The following is a 24085-nucleotide window of genomic DNA, read 5'->3' on the forward strand; positions in this document are numbered from 1 at the left end:
GTAGCATCTCCCTCTCTGCATCTCTGACCCTGGCCAAAGAGCCACAGCACAAGCAGAGAGGGAGGGAGGCAAGGACAGCATCCACAGCCCAGTGCAGTGTCCTGGGTGCAGCCCTGGTGACAGGTATGGCACAGTGAGGTGCCATGCAGGGCCGTGCTCCTGCATTCAGGACTGTACTGACCCCAGCACTGGGTGGGCAAACTGAGCCCTGCCCTCCTGAACTGGCAACCAGGCTGAAGCAGCTCTGACCCAGAGCCAAAGAAGGAAAACTCTTAGAAGCCCATGTGCTGGGAAAGGCCAGAGGGGATTCACACTGTCTCTTTGGTCAGCAAACCTCCAGTCAAACATCAGGGAGTAGAGGAGCCCCTCACAGTTCAGGAGCTCCAGGAAAGCAGCACTCAGGAAGGACCACACCTTAGATGGGCCTCTTGGGGCCTCCCACAGTCCTGCTCAGCTCCAAGAAAGCAGCACTGAGGAAGGACCACACCTTTGATGGTTCTCTCTGGGCTACTGGGAAAAGGAACATCAAGCTCCTGAGCTTTACTCTTGTTTTTTCTGCTTCCATATTTTGGATAAGCGGAACTTGTTCTTCTTCCTCTCTGGCTCCTGGCTCTCAAGAGATCCATCTGCAGGAGAGGGAGCAGACACAGAGCAGGTTGAGACCCACAGCCCCAGAGAGCCCCAGTGCTGCTCTGCAAGAGGAGAAAGGGCCCTTACCCAGCCTCTGTATCATGTCTGCCAACATCTGGTCTTCCTCTTTCTCTCTGTAATGGAACAGCACAGTATTAGAAAACTGTGCTGTGTTCATGACAATCTGGTAGATAACAAAGCCCATGCAAATACTGCTCATATTCCTCAGTAAGAAATTACCAACCTCCACAGCAAACCCTGAGAAGGCTACAGGAAAAAAAACAACCCAAGAGTTAGAGTCTTAGACATTAGCAAATTCCTTCTGGTTCCCTTGAAAGCAAGGGCCTGTGAGGGGATTTCCAGATTTTCTCACAGCTGGGTGATGAATCATCTGAGTTCATGGAGTGCAAAGACACCACCACACCCGAGGAGATGAATGAAGTTGAGACACAGTAGCGCTGCAGAGGTTCTCACTGCCATCAGGGACAAGCACACTGCTATCACCCCCTTGTCCTGGCCAGTACCAGAATCCACAAGCAGGAGCTGGTGCTCTGAGGTCAAGAAATGGAGGCTGTTCTCAGCATCAGGAGGCACAAATCCAGCTACTTGACACAGCAGTCTTCCTTTGAACGTGGGAGGATACAGTTCTTGGCTACAGTTGCTCTTTCACTTGCTGCAGCAGACCAGCACATTGCTGACTTTGTGTTCCCAGATTCCTCCTGCATCTCCCACACTGCCTCCAGCCTCTCCCTCTCTTCCCCCGCATCCCACATTTTCACAGCCCTCACAGCAGCTTTAGCTTGAGAGAGAACAGGGCTGTGGTCCTGATCTCTTTCCAACAGCTGCCAAGAATGCAAAGACAGCAGCATTTAGGACAAGATGGCTGATGACAGGTGACCACCCACCTCTCATGGAGCAGGAGTCTGGACTACAGCCACTCATCCAGCCCTACAGTCTGGGCAGCAGTGGAAATACAGTAGTGTTGGCTCATTTCCCACCATCTGAGCACCCTCACCTGAGTCTGTCCTCATCCAGGCAATCCACAATATTATTCCGATCATTGACTGTGTTTAGGTACGACTCCAGCAGCTCCTTCTCTTGCTCCTTCTCCCTGGGTGTCTTCAGCTCCTCTGCACAAGACAAGGGAAGCCCATCTCACAGTTACAGGCACTACCTCCCCACTGTGGCTCCTGCCTCCACCCTGCTCCAGCAAGGCTAATTTTACTGTTCTCACACTTCTACATCCCCTCACAAAGCAGAGGTGGGTTGGATGTCACAGGGGATGGCCTCAGTCAGGGGACACTTGCAGTGCACCCACAAACCCTGGCAGTGCCTTCAGATCTGAAGGACATCCCAGGGCTGGCACACTAAGTGGAGGCTGCTCCTGGGGCTAGCAGGACTCACAGTGTGGCCACTCCTTACCTGGTTTGCTCATAAGTCTTCGCAGCTCCATCTCAATATTCCACTGCTGCTCCTCCAGGTTCTGCTGCTTCATCCTGGAAGGAATGACAGAAGTGGTGTGTCCTGCCCTGCCATGCCCCAGGGCTGGATCTTTCTCCTGCCATGCTAAAGCCTCATCTCTGTGTTTCCCACCACCTGGGCAGGGGATGGTGGGTCAGGAGAAATCTTCCTCCATCACATTTCTGAAGTTTCCCTCCTCACACGCTCTTCACAGACCCTGGGTGCTCAAAGGCCCACCAGCTAACACATCATGATGCTGGCAGTTCTCCCAGAGACACCTCAACCCTTCTCATCCCACCAACTGGCACATCATTTTTAGGGCTGCCACACTCCCTCTCCTTCACAGGAAGTGCACAAGCAGGCAGGTGAATTTGTGGTTGTACTCACTTGTACATCAGCTCCGATTCCTGTCGGAGCAGCAGCTGTTTCTTATGGATCAGTTTGAACCAGTCCACCATAAGGGCATCCTCAGACTCATCTACAGAGGAGACAAAGGCCAAGAAGCTGCATCAGTTCAGGCCCCCTGGCTCAAACACACCATCTTTTGAGGGGGAGCCTAGGATGACTTATGTGAGCCCCAGGCAACCTCAAGTGAAAACAGGAAATCTTTGGAGCTCCTGGGTACAAGGGATGCACGTCACTCACTCCCTGTGGATTCAAGGAAGCTGCTTATGGATACTCTGCTACAGGACTCCCAAAACTCTCTGATCCTCAACCAAATTAACAGAAGATCTTGCTCAAAAATTATGCTAAAAAGCAGCCAGAAAAGGTTCAAAATTGCCTGGGCTGTATCTTTGTATAACAAGTACCTCTGGCAACCTGGTGTCTCACATATAGCCTGAGCTCCTAGAAATGGAGCCAAGAGTGCCTAGGGGTAGGGCATGAGCCCAACACCTCCCCACCACAGCAGACTGGCACCAGGTCTCCTTTACCTCCCTCGCAGGCACGCAGCTGCTTCTCCAGATCCACTCCTTTCAATTCCAGCTCGTCCAGCTGCTTCTCGATGTCACGAACCTTCTCCTGGATTTTCTCCTCAGGGAGGTAGTCTGGGTGCAGCTAGGAAAAAAATTGTAGGACCAAATACAGCTCAGCAACCCTCAGACTGCCTGAGGTCACAACAGAGATTTAAAAGGGCATAAGGAGGCCAACTACAGAGACACAGCCTGGGAGGGCCAAGTCAGCAGAGGTGCAGAGCTGGCTGCTCAGCACAGAGTGGTGGCCACTGCAAGGCTGTGACACATCTGCTGTCGGTGGTAACTCCACCCACACTTGTCAGTCTGCAGACATTCTCCCTCCTTCTGTGGGGAATGCAATGTCTACCATAGTTTTGTTTGGCTCTGTCTCATTCCAGCTCCGATTGCCTCCCTGCATGGAAGATAACCAGAAGCTTCTTCACCTTGTGTCTGCCCCAGAGCCTTTCACCCTTTCCTGGGGTATCCAAATAAACCCTCCCAATATGGCAAACTTACATATACCTGGACAAGCACTCCAGAAGTATATTCAACAACCCCAGCCTGCTCCCCTTATACCTGGTTTCCAGACATACCTTGGTTGGGGACACCACTTCAAGCTTGCCTTTGCTTTTTGGTACAGGGGGTTTAACTAGAAGGGAGAAAAAACAATCAAACAAAGAATGTTACAGTCTTTAAATAATTTTATGGTGTGGGACAGTGCATACACCATCAGAGCACAACAGGTCCCACCTACCCAACAGAGGTCACAGATGATACACATGCCTGACCAAAGTAAAAGACATATCCTCACAGCCTGATTTACTCCTTGTGGCTTGTCACTCAGGTCACAGGTTGCTGCTTTCAACCCCAGGGTGTAGACAGTCACCTAATTCAGGTGTGACTTTGGAACTTCCACCCAAGAATACTGACTTCTGTGGTCATTCACTATCTTGTTAAAACCCAAAGATATTTGTTGTGGCAAAACCCATTCCTTACTAAGCTTCCAAAGGATAGCACAGAAAGACTGGGTTACTGTCACAGGAAACAGCAAGACATACTAAAATATGTCCCTCTAGTGCTCTTTTACAAAGGAGTATTAGTAAGTGCTGATGAAACAAAGATGGTCTAGGGGGCCTCAGTGTAGATCTCAGGAAACTAAGGTTCAATTCCTCCCACAAAACACTTCCTAGGTGAGAAGTCCCTTAGGCCCCACTACACAGCATTATTTAGGCCCTGGACACCTATTAAAATCAATCCTTAAGCAATGTGTATTTGTTCCACTGTGCCTCAGCTTCCTCTGCCCAACTGTGCTGCAAGGATAACTACAGAAGAGTGTGAGGTATTTGGATACCCGAGGGGCTGGGCTGGATAATTACCACAGAGAGAGAACAGAGGCGTGAGTGGATGATGTGATAAGGAAGGAAAACTACTATCAAAAGAGCACGGCTGTAACAAAGGCAACAGCGATGCAGGCTCAGCACACACAAGGAGAAATACAGGACAGACAGACTAGGGGAGGCTCCTGAGAGTCTCTGGAGATTGAGGAAGAGCTCAAGGACAGCTCTCCAGTTGCCCAGCTCCTGCTCTATTGTGCTTTCTAGGAGGAGTGCAAAAGGAGAAGATGCTGGATGTGGCTGTGTTGCTCCTGCACTGCTGGCCTCCATCAGGGATCTCTTCCCCCTGGATGCTGCTGCTTTGCTGCCTGTGCACTGCCTGCCACTTATCTTAAAGATTCCTGCAGAAGGGACCTGTCCTGCCTGGAGCTGCCTGCCTAAACAGCACCTCTCTCCCAGCTCAGTCCTGCATCTCCGGGCTCGTTCCGAGGGGCCTCTGCAGCACCTCCAACCAAGGCAGAAAGCTGCACCACTGATGGAGAGGCCACAGTCACTGGAGGGGAAGAGCCTGTAAAATGACACCCTGTGACCAGCTCAGGATCTGATATCCCCTGATACCCTCAGGTTCTGGCTTGGCAGACACAGGATGGCTTGGCTGCTTGCCAGCAAGCTGGAAGTAGGACAGTTGGTAGGAAAACCCTGGAGCCTCATTTCTCAACAGAAACCACCACCTACCACCAAAGAAAGTGAATGATCTACAGAAATGCTCACCATGCACAGCTCAACACAAACCCAGGACTGAGGGCAGGAACAGCAGCTGACTGTTCACAGCTCTCTCTGAGTGCTGAGGTAAAAATCTAGAGAGGAAACAACAGCTCTGTCCCTAACCCACAGCCTGCCCAGTGACAGCAACAGGAACCAGCCTTTCAGGTGGGGAAAAGTGGGGGGAGACTGCCAGGAAAATTTCCCAATGGCCCTCCCCCACGGCAATCATTAACATTTAGAAAGACAGATATAAGATAAACCCAACCTCCCTTATCTTAACAGCTCACTTCCTGGGAGAGACTAATGCTGAGAGACTAATGCTGAGCCCTGGGGCTGAGTCTGGGGAAAGAGGAGCTGGATTTTTTTGGGAAAAAGCTGGCAAAGGAGGCACACCAAACTTTTAAAAAAGACAACAGAACTGGAGATTGAATGTTTGGTAGCTGTCAAAGGTGCTGGCTAAGGACAATGCTGGAACCAGCTGACAAAAATAAAGCATGAGGCCATTGAGCCATCAGGACCCATCCTGCTTGCTCCAAGACAAACATCAGGGGCAGGACTGAGCCCTGCTGTGGGAATCTTCTACTCCAGACAGGTAAGACACAGCATGATGGGGTAAGGAAAGGGGAGATGAAGAAGCTGAGCAAACAGAACAGCAGGAAACATCAGGTGTGTTCCAGAAAATTTCCTTAGCATTGCAGTGGGATATGTCAGAGCAAGGATAACTAACTGGGCATTGGAGGAGAGGTGCACAGTAAAGCTGTGGCTGAAGGAACAGGAGTAAGAAACTGGATTAAGAGTAGGGACAAACGGGTCAGGACATCTTTGAAAATCAAAGAAACAGCAGCTTTGGCTCCTGCTCCTGTGGGTGGTGCCAGCTGGAGTCTCTGGATGACAGTTCTCTGCATTCCTTTTATTTCCTAAAGCCACTCAACTGAAGAGGAACAGAGACATCAACTAGATCCCAGTTCCCCAAATTAGGAGATGGTCCTCTTCATAGCACTAAGTCTAAAGAATGACAGGGCAGTGACCTTGAAAAATTCCTATTTCAATTTCTTCCTTTCCCACTGAATTCTCTGGCCTTGCTGCTTCCTGCTTAGGCCAAGCTGGCTAATAAAAATTAATTACACAGATTCTGCCCCCATGACAGCAGCCACAGGCTTAGCCACAGAAAACTCTGGGACACATATCCCATACTGACCACTCAGGCTGTTCCCTCACAGTGCAGAAGAGTGACTTCAGTAGGCAAAAGAGATCTTACATGTAGCAGTGTTTGTTTTCAACTGGTTGCCATCTTCCTCCTTCTTGGAAGACTCTCCAGGATCTTTCCAGTCTTGCTTTGAATTTTGACAGCTCCTGATGAGATCTGAGCTGGGAATCAACAACTTCTTTGTGAATCCACCAGATGAAGCTGGATTAAGAAGCACAGACAGGTTTTGGATAAGAAATTTGGTTTTGGATAAGAAATTTCAACCCTCAACTCATAAAAATCCTTTTATTGCCAAATGTCTCTGGCACTCGCCCCTACCAAACTCCATTTCTGGTCCTAGTCCACCTCTCTTGATGATGATGAAGGGCATAAGCCCAAAGAAAACAGGGAGAAAACACTCATTACAAGGCCAGAGTAAGGGGAAAACAAATATTTGGGAGAAGAATAAAACAGTTGGGAGCCATCACTAAGATTTCTCAACATTACATGATCATGCAAGAGAGATCTTGCTGGCTGTTTGCAGAAGAAGGGAACTCTGTGGAGCCTGAGTCCTTTCCTTGGGGAAGGATGGGAGGCCACCCATCAAAGGCACAAAATGATGGCATCACAAGGCTAAAGCAGGTGCAGAGAGCAAAGATCCCTGAAAGAAGGCACAGTCTCCACCAACACATTCCTCACATTGACCTTGCAGTACCAATGCCTGTCCCCTTCCTGATAAGCAAAATGAAGGCAAAGCTTTTATTCTTCATACCAGAGTCCTGCTTTGCTGGTGGGACAACTAATGGGCTTGGCTTTGGCTCCTTCTGTGCTGGGCTCCCTGTTCCCACCTGGGAGTTATCAGTAGGTTTCTTAGAGCCATCTTGGTCCCTGCAAAGTAAAAAGACGAAGGTAGGAAACAATCCCTCTTGCAGAATGGTCCACAGGAAAAGTTCTGGACATCCTGGTGTGGATCTCCCCCTGGGGTGGTCACACTTGTCAGGGAAACCCACCAGCTCCAAAGACACTCACTTGTTGGCTACAGGCTTCAACCGAGATCTCCACCCTTCTGGGCTCTCAGACTTGTTGTCAGCAACATTTGTGCTTCCTGAAGAAAAGAACATAGCAAGGTAAATAAACAAGAACAAAAACATCCAATAAAAAAGAAACAAGCCAGATTTGAGTCTCAGGAGACCCCTAGGAGATAAGCCATGCACTGGGGCAGGTACTATGATGTTTTTGCAGCAAACCAGCAGCAGCTCAACAAGTTTAACATGGATAGATTCAGATACGATAGGTAGTAAGTAATCTCAGTGGCATTTTGTCTGTTTCAGATCAAATACCTGAAAACCTACACAGTTACAGAAATTCAGCCACAGAGTACGTGAACAGGCACATTCAATAGCAATACAACACAAACAGCTCAGATCTCAGAGACCAAAGGCTGGGGAAGGAAGAGGGAGAGACAAAAAACCCCACAAAGTCACAGCAAACTGCAAACAGACACTTCTTCTGGCCCAAAAAATACCAGCCACCTGAAAGTGCCTGAGACACTGGGAACTCCCAGAATATCATCCCCTGGCCCACTGCTAAGTCACCATGATGGAAGCTTGGTTCAAAACAGACAAGGAGGCTGGATGACCTGCAACTGCTATCAAAAAATCATCCCAAAGTTCTGGCAAGGTCTCCCATCTGGGAAAACCTGAGCCACTTTGAAAGCCACCATGATCCCAATGTTTGATGACAGCAAGTACAACTTCAGATACCTGGAGATCCTCAGAGCAGTAGAACTGGCCATGCTAGAGGGAGCAATTGCACAGGGATAAATGGAGGTGGGTTGAGCCCCACAGCTCAGAAAACCCTTACATGGTGGTACAGACACACAGGACAGGAGTTATGGACATATTTGCTGTACTGGTCCAAAAGGAAGGCATAAAGTTGGAGTGCTGTGTCCAGGCAAAACTGTGTGAATCATTCATCCTCACCTTTGATGCCTTTTGACTCTGGCTTGTGCAAAGAATCAACAGGTTTGTTGGCAGCCTGGCTCTTGGGTACAGGGTCTGTAATCTTTTCCTGCTTTGGTGCTGTGTACCCTGTTTTGCTGGACTGTGTTTTTGGAGCTGGACTCTGAGAACTGGTGGGAGAAAACTTGCCACTGCAAAAAAGAACAGCTTAATGAGTCTTTTTGAAAGGATGGACCTTTCTATTTGCCTCTGTTCCAAAGATTTGTATGTGTCCCTCTACACTGAGCCACAAGAGCAGTCAGGACAAAGCAAAGAAAGATACAGGGGCTTCTCCAAATTATCCCAAGAACATCTTAGCAGTAAAAAGGGAAAGAGAAATAGTGCTTACCTGCCAGGTGCTGAGGAGCCAGTGGAACAGAGTCCTCCTGGCCTGTTTGGAGAAGTGCTTGATGCAGACAGAGCCTGTATAATATGGTTACGTGCCTGATCCTTCCCAGCATTCACTCGACTGACCTCAGCAGTGCTTCTGGGAGGGGCAGTTTTATCAAGGCCATGAGGAGACTGGACTTGTTTTTGAGTGTCAGAAGATTTGTTGCTGGAAGACTCAAATGACCGAAAAAAATTTTCTCGGGCTTGCTGTGTTTTTGTTGTGGAGGATGTCCAAGGAGGCTTCGATGGGATGCCTTCATGGAGATCTGGTTTATTCCCCAACGAGGCACCCTTGCAGTCATCTGATTTATTTACAGCTGAGGAGGCCCATGAAGTATTTACACTTCTGAAGCCAGAGCTTCCAGAAGATGAAACAGATGGCTTGGTTGAATTAGAGAGCCCTTCCTGGCTGGGTTTCTTCAACACCTGCTCCGGTTTCTTGGGTTCTGCTGCTTTCTGGAACGCCCTAGCAGCAGTAGGGGCTGGGGTACTGTCAGGTTTTTTCCCAGTACTGTGGAGACCAGTGATCTGGACATTGTCTGGCTGCTGGTGGCTGGTACAGATGAACGTACTGGGCTCAGGCCCAGCTTTGTAGCTTCCAGGAAGAAGCAAGTTCCAACACTGCCTGCACCTGTGGATACAAAAGTCTCAGGAAACATCCTCCAGAGTGCTGGGAGACACACAGCTGGGAGTGCAGGCATGACTCCACCATCCACAGAGGGTGAAGGCACCACACTGGCAGTGAGCAGACCGTGTGCACATTCCTCAGGCACCAGAACAAGAGCTGTTGATAGCACAGCCTGAAGCAGGAAAGGTGTAGATCAACACAGACCTGTGGAGACAGTTTCCCTTTCACACAGGTCAAGAGCAAGCCCAGGTTGCCTCCACTCTGAAAAAAATGTGCCACACCACTCTCTCCAGTCCCAAAGGAACCAGGCTGGCCCTCTGTGACCCCCAGGGCTGTGGCCCTGCTTGAAGAGCTGCTGTACCTGAAGCAGTTCCTGTGATAGAGCTTCCCATCGACCAAGTAGCGCTGCACCAGGTGCACGTGTTTCCCACAGACCCCACAGCTGCTGCTGGGGACATTCCCACTCTCTGCCAGGACCCTTTTCTGTGGGGAGAAGCAATGGGTGAGCAGACAGGACCATGGCCCTGGACACAGCTACAAATCTCCCAAGAAGGTGAGTGTTTGGCACGCACAGCCAGGACAGAGAAGTGACATCCAGGAAACCCCCTCTCCCTCTAATCCCTTTGTCACAGAAGTCATAGAAGTGGAACAGCCCTTGGAATAGTATGGGGAATATGTTCCCACAAAGCCAGAGGACCTGGGTGCCCTGTCTGCCTACAGGCAAAGGTCTCTGATTTAAAATAGTTGGGAAAGGGCTTCTACCCCATTTTCATCCCTGCTCTGCTTTGAAACCATATCCAGTAATTGGATCAATGTTTTATACCAAAAATAACACGACATCCTGTAAAAAATTCCCTCTTCAATATCTAGGAACAGAATATCCATGTCCTAAGACAACCACGTCCTGTCCACATGTATCCAGGCTGACTGATGGTTTTTCCAGTGGCTCCCACCTCAATCCACGCCAGAATCAGACCTCTGGATCAAATCACTCATAGTGAACAGAAAACTTAAAAGATTAAGTCCTTACCATCAGAAGCCTTGAACTAGCCCAGGATTCTCTCCCTCATTGAACAGATTTAAGGTACAAAGAATACCCAAGCCCACATTTCTTACTGTGGTAACTGGGGAGGTTTCCTTTGGCTTAGCTCTGGCTGGTGGGTGGGCAGGAGGCAGTTTTGGTGGCACTGGCTTAGGAGGCTCTGGAGCAGTTTTCTTCCCAGGATGCTGCTCTGGAGATTCAGAGGAAGGACGCTTGATTCCAGCCATGCCTCCAACTGGAAGAATGGAAGAAGGGAATATTTTTAAGGAAACATAAGGAAAACTCATAGGTTTAGGAATAATTTACAAAGTAAGGCTATCCTAAGGTGCCTGATGGATAACATGAAAAGCACACAAGGAGACACAGACTTCCTTCTTGAGCAATTCTGTACTGAACTGAGGGGCAAGAAGCAACAAGTGAATTGTAACATCATTCAGAAACTGCTGATTTTTCTCTTCTCAGGGAATTTCAACATGAAAAATGCAAAAGTGACGAAATGCAAATTGCCATCCATTGATGGTGAGAACAAGACCTTGGGCTTTCAATTCCAGCCCACAGTTTGGCTGGAACTGATCCTGACTGAAACAGGCCCTGCTGGAATAGGCAGAGGTGTTATGGCTGAAGCACAGAGGGTTTGATTCATTCAAGTTGCTGTGCTCCAGACTTCCTACATAGCCTGAACAATCACTGCTGCAAGTGTCCATCCCACGTCCCAGCTGGGACTCCCACAGAGCAAACAGCCTTGTTGAATGTGGAAATGACCACTAAAAATGGGTAATTCTGCAAAGACTTGGAGGTGCCATAGAGGGGCTGATGTGGAAACCACTGCCACAAGCTGCCTGAAAATGCCCAATTTTCTTTTCTTTGCAGATGAAAAAGAACCTCTCAAAATTCACTACAAGTGGAGAAAAGAGAATTTCCAACACATTTCAGTCAAGCAGGCAATGGTGTCCTGTGCCCTGGGAAGTGCAGGAAAACTTCCTTGGGAAATAAGGCTTTGTGCAAAGTTTTTACAGACACAAACCCCAAGCGTCTCACTGGGATATTATTCTTGCACCACTTCCTATTCTGAATGAGAATGTCTCTGTGTTCCTTGTGGGATATTCGAGCCACAGCTTCACTTTCCAAGTGACACTTAAATGGCCACTCATCTGAAAAGAGATTATACCCTGCTCAGTAAACACAGAAAGGGCAGGGAGCAGAGAGGGGGCCCAGTTCCCAGCAGTCTGCCCTCAAGAAAGCCAACTCTCCAAATAAACACCCAGGGCTCCTGCTGCAGGGACCAGGGGACAGCTGAGCCAGTAAAGAGTTCAGGCTCAGACTGCCCCCTCACTTCCCACTTGTGCCATTTACTGAATTCCCAAAGCCCACCACAAAGATGGGTGGCTTCAACTCTACTCATCCACAAAAGCATGACCTCACTAGAACATTGTCTGCCCACCCTCTCTGTCCTCCTGTGTCCTGCTTATCTCATGGTCCTGCTGGAACCCATCTGAAGGGCATGACTGTGACTCCATGATTCTTCTTGGTGTCAGAGGGCACATTCCAGGCTGGGCTCATTTTCAGACATTCACATTCACCCCAGCAACAGGAATGCAACCAAAGTGTTTTGTGAGACACTAGAGAGTATAAAAATGTGCTGTGCTTGATGACGTGGTAAACAAGATGCAGGGGGGAGGGGACAAAGACCCCAACCTGACCCAGACTCTCACCACTTGGCACAAACACAATGGAACTTGTTTGATTTCAATCAGAACGGTTTTAAAACAAGAAATAAAAAATAAAGAGGGGAGGGAAGAAGTTGTGGAGGGAGAGAAAAAGCATGATTAAATGTGTAAAGAGGTGGAGAAGTAGGAAGGGTTTAAACATTAAAGGCAGCTCTGAGTGAATTGTGCTTTCTTTCCAAGATGTAGGACATTTTCAATACATATCTCTCCATTTAGATTCACCTTAACCAGTTAAGTCATTTATGTCCCACTTTCTAAAGTTTCCTCTGGGGGAGCCTGTAAAATTGGTTTATCATATTACTTCATTTTGTGTGAGCTTAAAGCCAAATATAAACCAAGACTACAATAATGCTCCTGTGAGCCCAGCTAAACTCTCCAGTATGTGAATATAATGCCTTGGCAGCTCTGTGGCCTGCTTTATGTTTGACAGAATTTCTATCACAATTATGTCAGTTAGGGTGGTAATTTTCTTCCCCTTCCTTCTATCAGTGCTGCTGTGCTGTACAAGCCCTACCACTGCTGCTGTCACATTGGCACAGCCTCACAGACAAGCTCAGCCTTGTTCTATTCCATGGTCTCATCAGCTCTCAGGTGTGCCAAAGACTGGAACAGGGGTGGAGGTGCTTGAGAATGGAAATATGAGGTGGGGACCATGGAGAGGAACATTCAGTGCTCCTCTCTGGCTGGACCATAAGAAATTTTAGACTGTTTAAAATTTTAAGGCAGAAGTTTCAAAGATAAGACATGCCCCTGTACCCTTCCAAAAGCACTGGTGCAACTGCAGGCTGGTGTGCAAAGAGTTCAGATCCCTCCAGTGAAATAGTTCTGGTATCAAAAAGGCCTCTGTGAAGTCTATTTTGCTTTTCCAAGCTTGTTAGGTGGCAAAGGAAAGCATGAAATTAAGCCCTGGTCCTTCCCACCCCTCCAGGGAATATGGTACTTACTAGGAGACCGTCCATGGAAGTAATTATAATACTGGGAAACGTAGGTGAGGATACTCAGCCTGTCTGGTACCTTCAGAGCAACCATATCCTCTGCATCCAGCAAGGCTGGGATCCCCAGCTCCTCCTCTGCCACTCGAAATGCCTGGAGAAGGGGGAAAAATATAAATATATAGGGGTCTTGTCCATGCCAGGCAGCAGAGCTGCTCCTCATCATAAGTAAGAAAGTGCACTGCAAACAGCCCCACTCAAATAATGAGAGCCCCACTCTTCTGGGGAACATCTGCACCAGTTTAACTCCTACACTGTAGGAACCAACAGTCATGGCTTCCAGCCACTGCCTTGAGAAATCCAGGCAAGGAGCCAAAAATCTGGCCTGGCAAGCTGGCCATTGCTCACTGCACAGGAACTCACCTGGGCTTCCCTTGCTCTTCCTCCAGCCTGCCTGTGTGTGTGAGTGCACAGCTGCAGAGAGCCAGGCCTGGCAGAAGGGGATGTGTCAGTCCAGGCTGGCAGACTTGTTTCCAGGCTCCCAGCCCAACCTGGAGCGCTCCCCAATTAACAGTGGGCTGCTAGGTGCTTGCAGGCAGCTTTCATCTCTGAGTGCTGGGCAAATGTTAAAGCTTCCTGCCTCCTACTGCCTGCTCTTCTCCATCTGAAAATGGGAAATCTTGGGCTGCAGGAGGGACCCCCATCTCCCAGACCAGAAAGGGGGAAAAAAAGGTGTAATGCAGAATTCCTGATACATAGCTCCCTTCCAGTTTAACTGTTTCCAAGCTGCCTAACATGTATTTGGAGTGGATATTCCTCTTTGTGGTGTCCTGTGCTTTGAAACTGCAGGTAAAGGAGGCAAAAGCTGTTTTCTCTTGCCTCTGAACAAAAGCCTTTAATAGAATACAAAAAAAAAATTGCAACATCCAAACTTCACCCTTGCTCAGCTCAGTTTATGGCTTTTACTGAGGATCATCTCCAGCCTTGTTCCTTCCCAACTTATAGGAAAAAATCCTTTTTCTCCCCCTTTGGAGCATCCCTGTTGAAATGCCAATACAGCAAAGGAAAACAGCACTTGCAGGACCAGAGGCACAAGGAAGGCTACAGCTAAAGTGCACAGGAAAGGGTTAAAAAAAACCCTTGAATACATTAAACCCCTCCGCATCTGACCTCTGGCACGGACACACACAGTGCTGGTGTACAAGCCAACCATTTCTGCTCAGAAGAAACAAACAGCCACTATTTTTCAGCAAGATAATTACCATTTTTTTCCATTGGGTATCCCAGTAAAAATGTAACAAGAGCTGACATTAAAAACGCTTTCAGCCAGTTACCACCGGCTGTGTCATGCCAGCTGCCAGCCCAGCCTGGCCCTTTCCCGCCTTGTAAACTGGTATTTAATATATTCTTTGGAGTGTTCCCCACTGCACTGGCTGCACAACTGGTCTGACCAGTCAAGTTTTCTTGCTGGACATTCCTGGTGTGAGGTTTAGTGGGAACACAGGTCATGTCACCTCCTGCCACACTGTGCCATGGGTGACAGCAGGGCAACGGGCACAGAACACACGCAAGGGGACCACAAAGAGCAGGATGCTCTGTGCACTCACCTGATTTGGCCAGAGCCAGGTGAGCAATGCAGAGAGCAGCATTAGGACATGGTGTCCCCTGTGCCTGCAGCATCCTCCTGTTCCTGGGAACTGCTCTTGCCTGGAGACCCAACACATTCACCACCTAACAGGACCCAGTTGCCCTTCTCCGCTGCCTGCCTGCCCAGGCTGGCCTTTAAAGGACCAATGTGTCATTTTTGCATCATGTTTTTCATTAGTGCAGCTCCAAGTGCTTTCCAGGGGAAGAAAGTGCCACTGCTGCCATGACCATGCAAAATGGGAAAGTGATATACTTGAGGCCACCTGAGCTGGCCTGGCACAGGTTCCCTCTGGCACAGGCTCTACCTGCTACACCACACCACCATCACCAGCACCAACTCCAAGGCCTCTAGAAACTTTCCTTCCCTTTCTACATTTTTGAAAGCTCTAGAAAAAAAATGCCACCAGCTGAAATTTTTATTGGGTTTGGGGTTGGTCTTGTGGCACTTGAGGAGTGACCCATTCTTCCTTGACAGATGACCTTATATGACAAATTGCAGTTCAAACAAGGCTGTTCTGCATGCACAATACAGCTCTTGAAGAGAAGCCTCTGATGAGTAAGGCATCAAGATGGGTCTGGACAACAGGAAAGGAATAATGCTGGGAGAGATCAAGCCCACTTGTATCCCAAGGATAGCCAGAGCAAGGAAGTGTAGGAGCTAGGATGGAGAACAGCCCCGGAGCACAGAGAGGTGCAGGGTCAATCCCACGGACAGCACAGCCAAGGCTGCAGGACACCAGCAGTGAAAGGACAACACAGACAAGTTATCCCACAGCAGGTGGAGTAAGGAAGAGAGAGTAAAACAAAGGACATAAAAGAAGCTAAGAAAGGGGGAGGAGGGGACACACAGACTGCAACAAAGGAGGGGAGCAACTCTTTATGAGAAGCACAAAGAAGCTTTTCATTAATAAAAGCAGAGGAGGCAGCTCACAGAGCTCATTTCCCAGACACCAGCAGACACCATCAGCCCAGCTGGACAAGGAGCAACACTCAGGGATCCTCAGCACTTCAGCCAAGATATGCTTCCATGGCAAAGAGGCCCAACTCCTGCCAAATAGCAAACCTCCAGGGCAAAATGCATGCTCTGGATCTCCCCTTGAGGAGAGGAACACACAGGGCTGAGCCCCAGAGTGTCACTAACTGCTCACAGGCTGCAGCCCCAGCCTGGGGACAGAGGCTCTGCCATGGGAGCTGCGGACACAGCCAGGGATGAAGGGGAGCAGAAGCTAAGGAGCCATGGGGGGACAAGTTCAGCTCCTCCAGAGGCAAGAAGCACTTCAGTCAGCTCAGTGCCTGAGAGCGTGTCACTCCTCCAGCCTAGACAAGGGTAAGCTGCCATAGTTTGTTCATATCCCAAGCTCCTGTCAAGCAGCCATGAAACAGTGTGGAGCAATGCCAAGGGAAGAGAAGAGTTATATTTCGCTGCCTCTCCTCCCGTGATGGAGAGAGGGAGAGGAAAATCCTTCCCTGGATCACTGAGACCATGCTAGAATCCAGGGCAGGAGGGGGTTGGCCTGCCTAACTTTTATTTTCTTTGTGGAAAGAACATGAGAAACTTCAGAAATACCAGGCTGAAGTCCAGGCAGCATCAGGTTTTAGGATGTATCCACCTTCATCCCCTGCACCAGGAAGGAACAGAAGTGGGAGGACACTCCCTGTGCTTCCCCTCTCACACCAGCCTCTTCCCAGCTCCTGCTCTATCCCTCAGGAGCATCACAAACTCAACATGTGTGTGTTTTGAGCTCTAGCACCTCTGCCTGAGCTCCTGCTGCCACAGGACACACGGAACAGGCATCACTGTGTGGCCAGCTAAGAAATATGAACGGCCTAAGGGTGCTCTCAGGCAGCCAGCCAGGCTGGACATTGCTGCTCAAAGGAGAAGACTGGAAGGTGCAGAATAAGGGAAAGGATTGGAACACAGCACAATGGGCACACTGTGTCTTGCAGGGTTTTGTGTTGCTAAATCACATGAGCAAAGTGCCAGGTCACGGATTAGACCAAAAGTAAACATTAAAAGTCACTTACCAACTTGTTGTTCTCATATACATTTTCTTTTCTGAGGGAGTCAAAGTTTCTGAAATACAGAAAGAGAAAAATCTCAGGTTGGTGATGTAGTGAGCTGCTCCACTTCCAGCTCTCTAACCTCTTGGCTCAGTGGCTCAGGGGACAGAGCACCCCATCTCACCCTTGGGCAGCTCCAGAGAGGCCAGCGTGGCAGATCCCACCCAGGAGTCACAGACCTGCTGTACCCAGGACAGAGATATGCAGCAGGTACACATCTGCCCACAGGTAGCACAAGACAATTTTGGCACATCTGCCTTTGCAGGGCTGACTCCCACAGCTGTCAGTGAACAGGACATGTTGGTGCAAAAACACCCTAGGCAAATTGAGGGGTTCTGCTGAGACAGCCAGGAGCAACCTCTAATTCATGGGGTGGTTTCTTGGCCCCCAGAAAAGCTTTGCTTCTCTCCCACCTCAAAAAGACACACCAATACCTGCTGGCCAGATATTAACACTCTCTCCTCAAAAGTACTTTCCAGTCACATCCATGTTCTTCTCCTGACTTGAAAGTTTTTTCCACACAGAGAGCTCAGCTCCAAGGAGGTCTCTCCTGGATCCCTCACACATGTATCACATGCTTCTCCAACACACCCATATCCTCTGATCTCAGAAGCTCCTGGGTCCGGCAGCACATGAGTTCTGGCTTCAAATCCTCTTTTTTCCTCTGGCAGAACTCCACAAAACCAGCACCAGGGATCTGCCTGGGAAAACCTCTGCCCACACCATACTGCATCTGATAACACCAAAGCTGCCAGTAGAAATCTTACTCTGCTTTCCCTTGGGCTGTAACTTTTGATTTGTGATCATAATCAGTAACTGAAAAGGAAGTGACAATTACTGTTTACAAATCCAAGCCAAAGTCAACAACTCCTTTCTGCTGTCCCCAGACATCACTTCCCTCTTCACCTCTCCCCAGATTTGCTTTCCCTCTCGCTGGTCCAACCCAGATGCCACTTCTTCTGCACTGTGCTGGGAACTCAGATCCTGGGATGTGCTGGGACAGGGATGAAAGCAGAGGGGAGACTTTGTGCTACTGGAAGCAGAGCCACAACACAGTGTGCTCCCTCACCCATAGCAGAGCGTGTCCCTTGCTTAGGAAACAGCCATCATCAGCTTTGTTTTAAACTGACTGGCACTTGCTAAACAGGGAATACAAAACTGGCTGCTGGCTGGCTGGCCTGCTCTCCAACACTGCTTCCTTCTGCCCAGGCAAGTTGGCAGGGTCAGTGCCTTTCCGATAACCCCGTTTCACCTTACAATCCTTGTGTCTGCTGGCACAGAGCTGAGCGAGAGGCTGATACCTGAGAGGGAATTCTCACTGACAAACAGAAAACAGCACCAACTTTGCATTTTTTTGAATGTAACACCTTTATACCCAGTGTGGACCCACCTTCTTAGCCCATCCCTCACCTCTGGGATGAGCCAGGGTAACTCTGAGAGCCAGGGCAAAGCTGGCTCGCAGCGACCTATTCATGAGAGAAACACACGATCTGTATCGCAGCAGGGGAACTTTTTCCACTCCTTGTAGCAGCAAGGAGCAAGCCAGGTCCTTTATCTACTCAGCACAGAAAGTAGAGCATTACATCATAAATAAGAGAGGCACCTTAAACAGGCTTGCTCACCATGCCACAGCCTATGCCTCCTCCCTGCTTCCCACATTTGGCATTGCTACGTGGGATAAGGAGAGAAAGAATGACAGATAAGAGCCTGAGGTTAAACTCCCCCAAAGAGCACGTAAAGACAAGGCACATCCCACCTCTAAACCACAGACTCTTTCCTGTGCAAAATCAAAGGGAATTGCAGAGGTTTTTCTTCAAGCAGTGCTCCTGCCCAAAGATTTCCCTTCCCTTAGACAATGGATTAGAAAGAGCAACAAAAATAATCATGTGCCAAAAAAGTCACAGTGAAACAATAGATATGACCATCCTTAGGTTAAGTCAGGCCAGAAAATTGGCTTTTTTTAAGACCCAGCTGAAGGAGGTGATTTCAGCTCTTTGCCTCACTCCCGGTTCTGTTCCCAAATAGTCTCTGTAGTATGGAAATGCAGCAAAACACTGCAAGAACGAAGAGGAACTCCAGCTTCCTTGGTCATTCTGACATGTAAGACACAGGAATTACCATTTATTGTCGGTCAGTGGCCTTCAGCCACACCAAGTTCTGTTTGCTGTGGCGGTGTGTGCACTCCCTGGCATGCAGCAGAGACCTGAAAACCCCAATCTTTTGATGGTGAATGTCTCAAATCCCATTCTATTCTTCAAAAGAAAGTGCAAACAACCAGGTTATTTGGTCATTTCAAGAGTCTCCTGACCTCTCAGCATCTTTCTTTCCCTGGCTAGTCAGGTGAACTGCTTACATCTAATATTTCTTTTGGAAATTCATCTTGCTGGTGCATCTTCTATCTTGGAACATCAAACCTCTCTGGACCAATGTAATCCTAAGACAGCAAAGGTAATACAAACAGGGAAGTAGGAGTTCTCCACTGAGAAAACACAGGCAACTGAATTAATTGGAAAATGTGAAAAATATAAACGTGACCCAAGAGAGGCCTCCAGTGCTGGAAACAAATCAGAGTGGAGTTCACTAGCACAGGAATAGCAGAGAAGTTTTTAGCTCCAAAAAACCCACTTCCCTTAGCAAATAAGTGGCTGAGCATTTCTCATTCTCACAAATCTCCATGACTACCCCCTGCTCCAGCTGCACAGACCCAGCACTCACAAACATGCCACAGTCCTCTGCAAGCACATGTGCTTCCACAGGAGGAATCTCTGTTGCTGCAAGCACTAACTTGATTGGAAACTTGACCTTGGAGCAGACTGAGAAAAAAAAATCCCAGAGCCTCGATGGCACCAAAAAAGTTTCTGCTTTTTGGCACTTTTGTGCCATTTTCTCTACAGACAATAAGATGTGCAGACTGTAAAAGAGTGAGGCACCCCTTGCCAGCTCACAGTCCTTGGATAGGGGCTCAAATCCAGCATGCCCTGCTGGGAACGGGACCTTTCAGCTGCGCTCTTTCTGGAGATGCAAAGCCAGGGAGGTGGGACAAGGCTGGGAATTCCAGGCAGATGTCCCCCATGTGCTCATCCTCCTCTCAGGAATGCCTGCTCCACACTGCCATGCTCTGCCTGGCAAGTGACTGCTGCAGAAATGAACCCGGAGCCATCCTCGCCCTGCCCACGCCTGTCACACAAACCACAAACCCACCAAGCCAAGCAGGCGGCTCTGCCTCACCCCAGTGAGGAGAGAGTCTGCAGCCAAGCCATCCCCAGCAGGGCCAGCGTGACCTCATCCTGCCCTGCTGAGCTGACAGTGACCTGGAAATGCTGCTGGGGGAAAGAGCACGCTGCTGCTCTGCTGCCAAGGGGGATTTTACCACCAGCCCATTCCCAGAACACCAGTCTGGGAAAGAGCAAATCCTGGATGAAGAGAAAGATCTTAATGAAAACCTTTCCTTGACATCTGGCATTAATATCTGAGTGTGCACAGCTCCCCTGCCTCTTCTAACTCATTTATCAGGACAAGGCCACTAAAATCGTGGCTGAAGCTTGCACAACCTTCACCACCACGTGTTGACCTCAGCCTCCTACCACACTGCCATGAGGCTTCTGACAAGAGATGTCCCCATGCTCTACAATCATCCCAGAAAATGGGCTGGAGCCTGCCTGACACAGCGTGTGTGCCCAGCTGGAACTGACTCTGAAGCACTCTTCATCTGGGACAAAAAAGAAGTGGATTTCCATGGTAATTCAGCATGGATCTCCACTCCCCCTGAGCATCCTTGCATGAGTGGGAAGTGAGTGGGAAATGCATTTCTAATTTTACACAGCTTGCGCTGTTCACTGGTAACACACAAGCCAACATCGGCTAAGTTCGAGAGAAGTTATCATATTTTCCATATGTTTTCCAGCAAGAAAACAGGAAGGAAGGAGAGACCCACACCAGCCAGGCCTCTCAGCCACATACCCCACAAGAGAAACCCATGTTTATGTCCATATTTTGAGCTTGAAGTTTTCCTGGTAATTTTTCAGGCTCCTGCAGGAGAAATCCCCTGCACTCAGCCCAAGAATGTAATTTGTGTAAACCAAGACAGAAAGCACACTGTTGCAAAACTGACACTGACTGAATCATGTTCTGCAAGTGATCTATGCTGCAAACACACCAAGTGCTCCAAACACCAAATACCCCTTTCTAGTTTTACTTTCAGTCTGTTTTTAATCTTTAACCACGATCTTTGGCAGAAGCAAGGACAGGAGCCCAGTATGGACCCCTGGGAAGCAGAACTCACAGTCACATGTGCACCCAGCTGCACTTTTCCACCGTTGTACCCTGCACCAGGAACATTCAGAGAAGCTTTTAGGGACACATGGAGAGTCTGCACAAGTATTCTGTCCCAGGATCTGACACATGGCACCTGGCAACCCAGGCCACCAACCACCTGAAAGCACCATTTCCTTCCAGCAGGACTTTGTCCAGTCAATGGCACACGTGGTGCTTTCCTCTATTACTGACACTGATGAAGGAGGTCACAAATAAAGGTTTCTCTTACTTTAACCTTCAGGCAGCCCTTGCTGAGCTGGTCTGAGTCAGAAAGAGCTTCTGTGATGCCCCAAATAAAGTCAGGCAGAATGTCCACCACAAAAGAAAATGAATGGGAACAGAGAGATGCCTCAAGGAATATCTTCCCTCTTCAGCACAGGAAAATTTATTTAAGAGATGTCTATCCACAACCCTTTTTGCACAGTTCAAGGATTATAAACAACCCACTAAACTGGGCAACAGGATTATTCCAGCTCTCACATTGCTGAGTCCTTGTGTACAGCCGAGCTCCGGATGGACCAGCTGCAGGAAGCAGGCACAGCTCCTCCACGAGAACACCTCAACCTTTCTGCCCCAGCATTTTGTATTTTTAGGACTTTGAATCAAAGGAAGGAAAGGAAATATTTGGAGTCACATGGACATGACAGCATGTCAGGAAGTCATACACAGCAGCACCACGGTGACTGCCCAAGCACTGAGACAACAAAGTGTGCCTGGAGCTCCTGAACTAACCTCCCGCTGCCTGAGCCTGCTCCAGTTTCTGTCAAGTTTCAAGACAACAGGGGAAAGAAAATAAGAGCTCTTCTCTTGGGTTCAACCAGAAGCAAGACACCTGCAAGAGGGATGTCTGCATACAAAGCCATGTAGCAGGCTGTCCTGGGAACATGAAGAAAAAGGAAGGATACATAGGACAGGAGGAAAACTGCAGTACAGACCACCCAATCTGTTCATCACCCAGCTGGGCTCATCTGACCAGGAGAGATCTAATGCTTAAATCAATACTCCTGGGCACTCTTCCCAGTGCTCCCTTGCGTTCATCTTCCCCTTCAATCCCCTCATCTCAAAAACCCAGAAGAAAAATAATAAAAAAACCCCTCAAAAAACCCCAACTATGAAAAAGGATCTATGACTCCCTTTAGCCATTCACCCTCATGTTCACCCCAGATGTTAACATTTGGGCTGGGTCAGTTCAAAACCCACAGGGCAGCAGTAATGGCACCAGCAAGGCGTGGAAAGCACTTAACCTCTCACAGACAGAGCTCTAGATGGGTAAAACAAGGATGTGCAGGAATCCAGTGACTGTGGGGCCCTGCCCTTTTACTGCATTTTGTTTAAATAGCCCTTGCCTCGCGACTTGTGAGCGCTGCACTGCTGTTGGGCTGAGCAAGGAGAGCCCAGCCAGAGCAAACACAACAGCAAAGAAGGAAATGCTGCCCCAAAGATCAGTGCCTGAACTTGTTTTGCAATGGAAAGGACGCATTTAGAACATTGATCATCCAGCTACTGAGGGAAGAAAAGGGAAAAAGGAAAAATGAATGGAAAAAAACAGCACGTAGGCTGGGAGAGCGGAGCTTTTCTCTTGGAGATTCTCAGTGTGGGTGTGAGCAGAACGCTGCTGGTGATGTGCCCACAGGGAGGGCAAGAGCCCAGGGAAGGTGGAAGACCAGGATCCACAGCTCAGTGGATGGTAGGACAGCCACAGCCCACCCACAACTTGATGAATGGCGGGATGGCCACAGCCTGGAGAGGGTTCTTGAGTGAATGGAGAACCCGGTGACCTCAATGCAACTCGATGGATGGTGGGATGGCCACAGCACATCCACAGCTCAGTGGATGGTGGGATGGCCACAGCACATCCACAGCTCAGTGGACAGCAGGATGACCCATCAATGTGAGGATGGAGCACACGGGTCCGCAGCTCGACGGACAGCAGGATGACCCATCAATGTGAAGATGGAGGACACGGGGTCCGCAGCTCGACGGACAGCAGGATGACCCATCAATGTGAGGATGGAGGACACGGGGTCCGCAGCTCGATGGACAGCAGGATGACCCATCAATGTGAGGATGGAGCACACGGGTCCGCAGCTCGATGGACGGCGGGCTGGCCGCAGCCCAGCGAAGGTCCCGGGCAGCGAGCGGGGGTCCCAGCCCGCCGAGCCGGCAGCCCCGGCGCGGCCCTGGACACCCAGCACGGTACTCACATGAGGTCGGGACGGTGTCGGTGCAGGATGGCGCAGAAGGCGAGGCCGTCGCGGAACGAGGTGGTCATGTTGGTGATGCTGACATCGCGGTAGCCCTCGCACTGCTGCCGGCACCACAGCTGCAGGTTCTGGATGGCCGCCATGGCCCGCGGGGAGCCGCTGGGCCCTGCGCCGCGGGGCCGGGCAGGCCGGGCAGGGCCGGGCAGGGCCGGGGACCCTCCGCACCGCACCGTGCCCAGCCCGGGCCGAGCAGCCGGCGGGGGGCGGCCGGAGCGGCGGCGGAAGGCGGGGAAAGAGGCGGGCGAAGGGCGGAGAAGCGGCGGAGAAGGCGCGGCTGTGGGGCCGGCTCACCCCGGGGAGCGGCACCCCCGGCCCCAGCGCCTCAAGGGAAGGTTCCTCTGCCCCCACACAAAAACATCAAAACGTGGGCAGGCGTGAATCATATTTAGTCGCTGGGAAGGATGTTTTCTCCCCTTCTGGAGGAGAAAAGGTAAAAAGCACCATAAATCGCCTAAATGTAAGTGTTCGCTGGATAACGCTGAGCTGGGTGTGCGGATACATCCCCAGCATCACCAAGTAACACCGAGCGTGAGCGGTCCGGAGCCGCCAGCCCTAGCGAGAGCCCGCCGGGCAAGGGACGGGGAGGAGGAGGAGGAAGCTCGGCTGCCCAGAACCTGCCCAGAACCTGCCCAGAGCCTGCCCAGAACCTGCCCAGAACCTGCCCAGAGCCTGCCCAGAGCCTGCCCAGAACCTGCCCAGAACCTGCCCAGAGCCTGCCCAGAGCCTGCCCAGAACCTGCCCAGAACCTGCC

General features: G+C 49.8%; 1 protein-coding gene across 1 annotated transcript; it reads right to left on the minus strand.

The window, feature by feature from the left end:
• Positions 1-410: 410 nt before the first annotated feature.
• MICALL2 (MICAL like 2) lies at positions 411-23518 on the minus strand. The gene is made up of 17 exons (XM_014252800.2): positions 23275-23518; positions 16721-16769; positions 13061-13202; positions 10464-10624; positions 9709-9830; positions 8679-9350; positions 8312-8481; positions 7359-7434; positions 7102-7217; positions 6402-6551; positions 3638-3693; positions 3024-3147; positions 2479-2569; positions 2053-2126; positions 1646-1760; positions 718-764; positions 411-626 (listed from the first exon to the last, which is right to left on the minus strand). The coding sequence occupies exons 1-17, from the start codon at positions 23415-23417 to the stop codon at positions 541-543; spliced, it is 2394 nt and encodes a 797-aa protein (XP_014108275.2). The 5' UTR covers positions 23418-23518; the 3' UTR covers positions 411-540.
• Between the last annotated feature and the right edge of the window lie 567 nt (positions 23519-24085).

This window comes from Pseudopodoces humilis, chromosome 18 (assembly GCF_049639895.1).
Source record: "Pseudopodoces humilis isolate 2021_Gansu_Grassland_sample_001 chromosome 18, ASM4963989v1, whole genome shotgun sequence".
In the NCBI taxonomy this organism is placed as follows: domain Eukaryota; kingdom Metazoa; phylum Chordata; class Aves; order Passeriformes; family Paridae; genus Pseudopodoces; species Pseudopodoces humilis.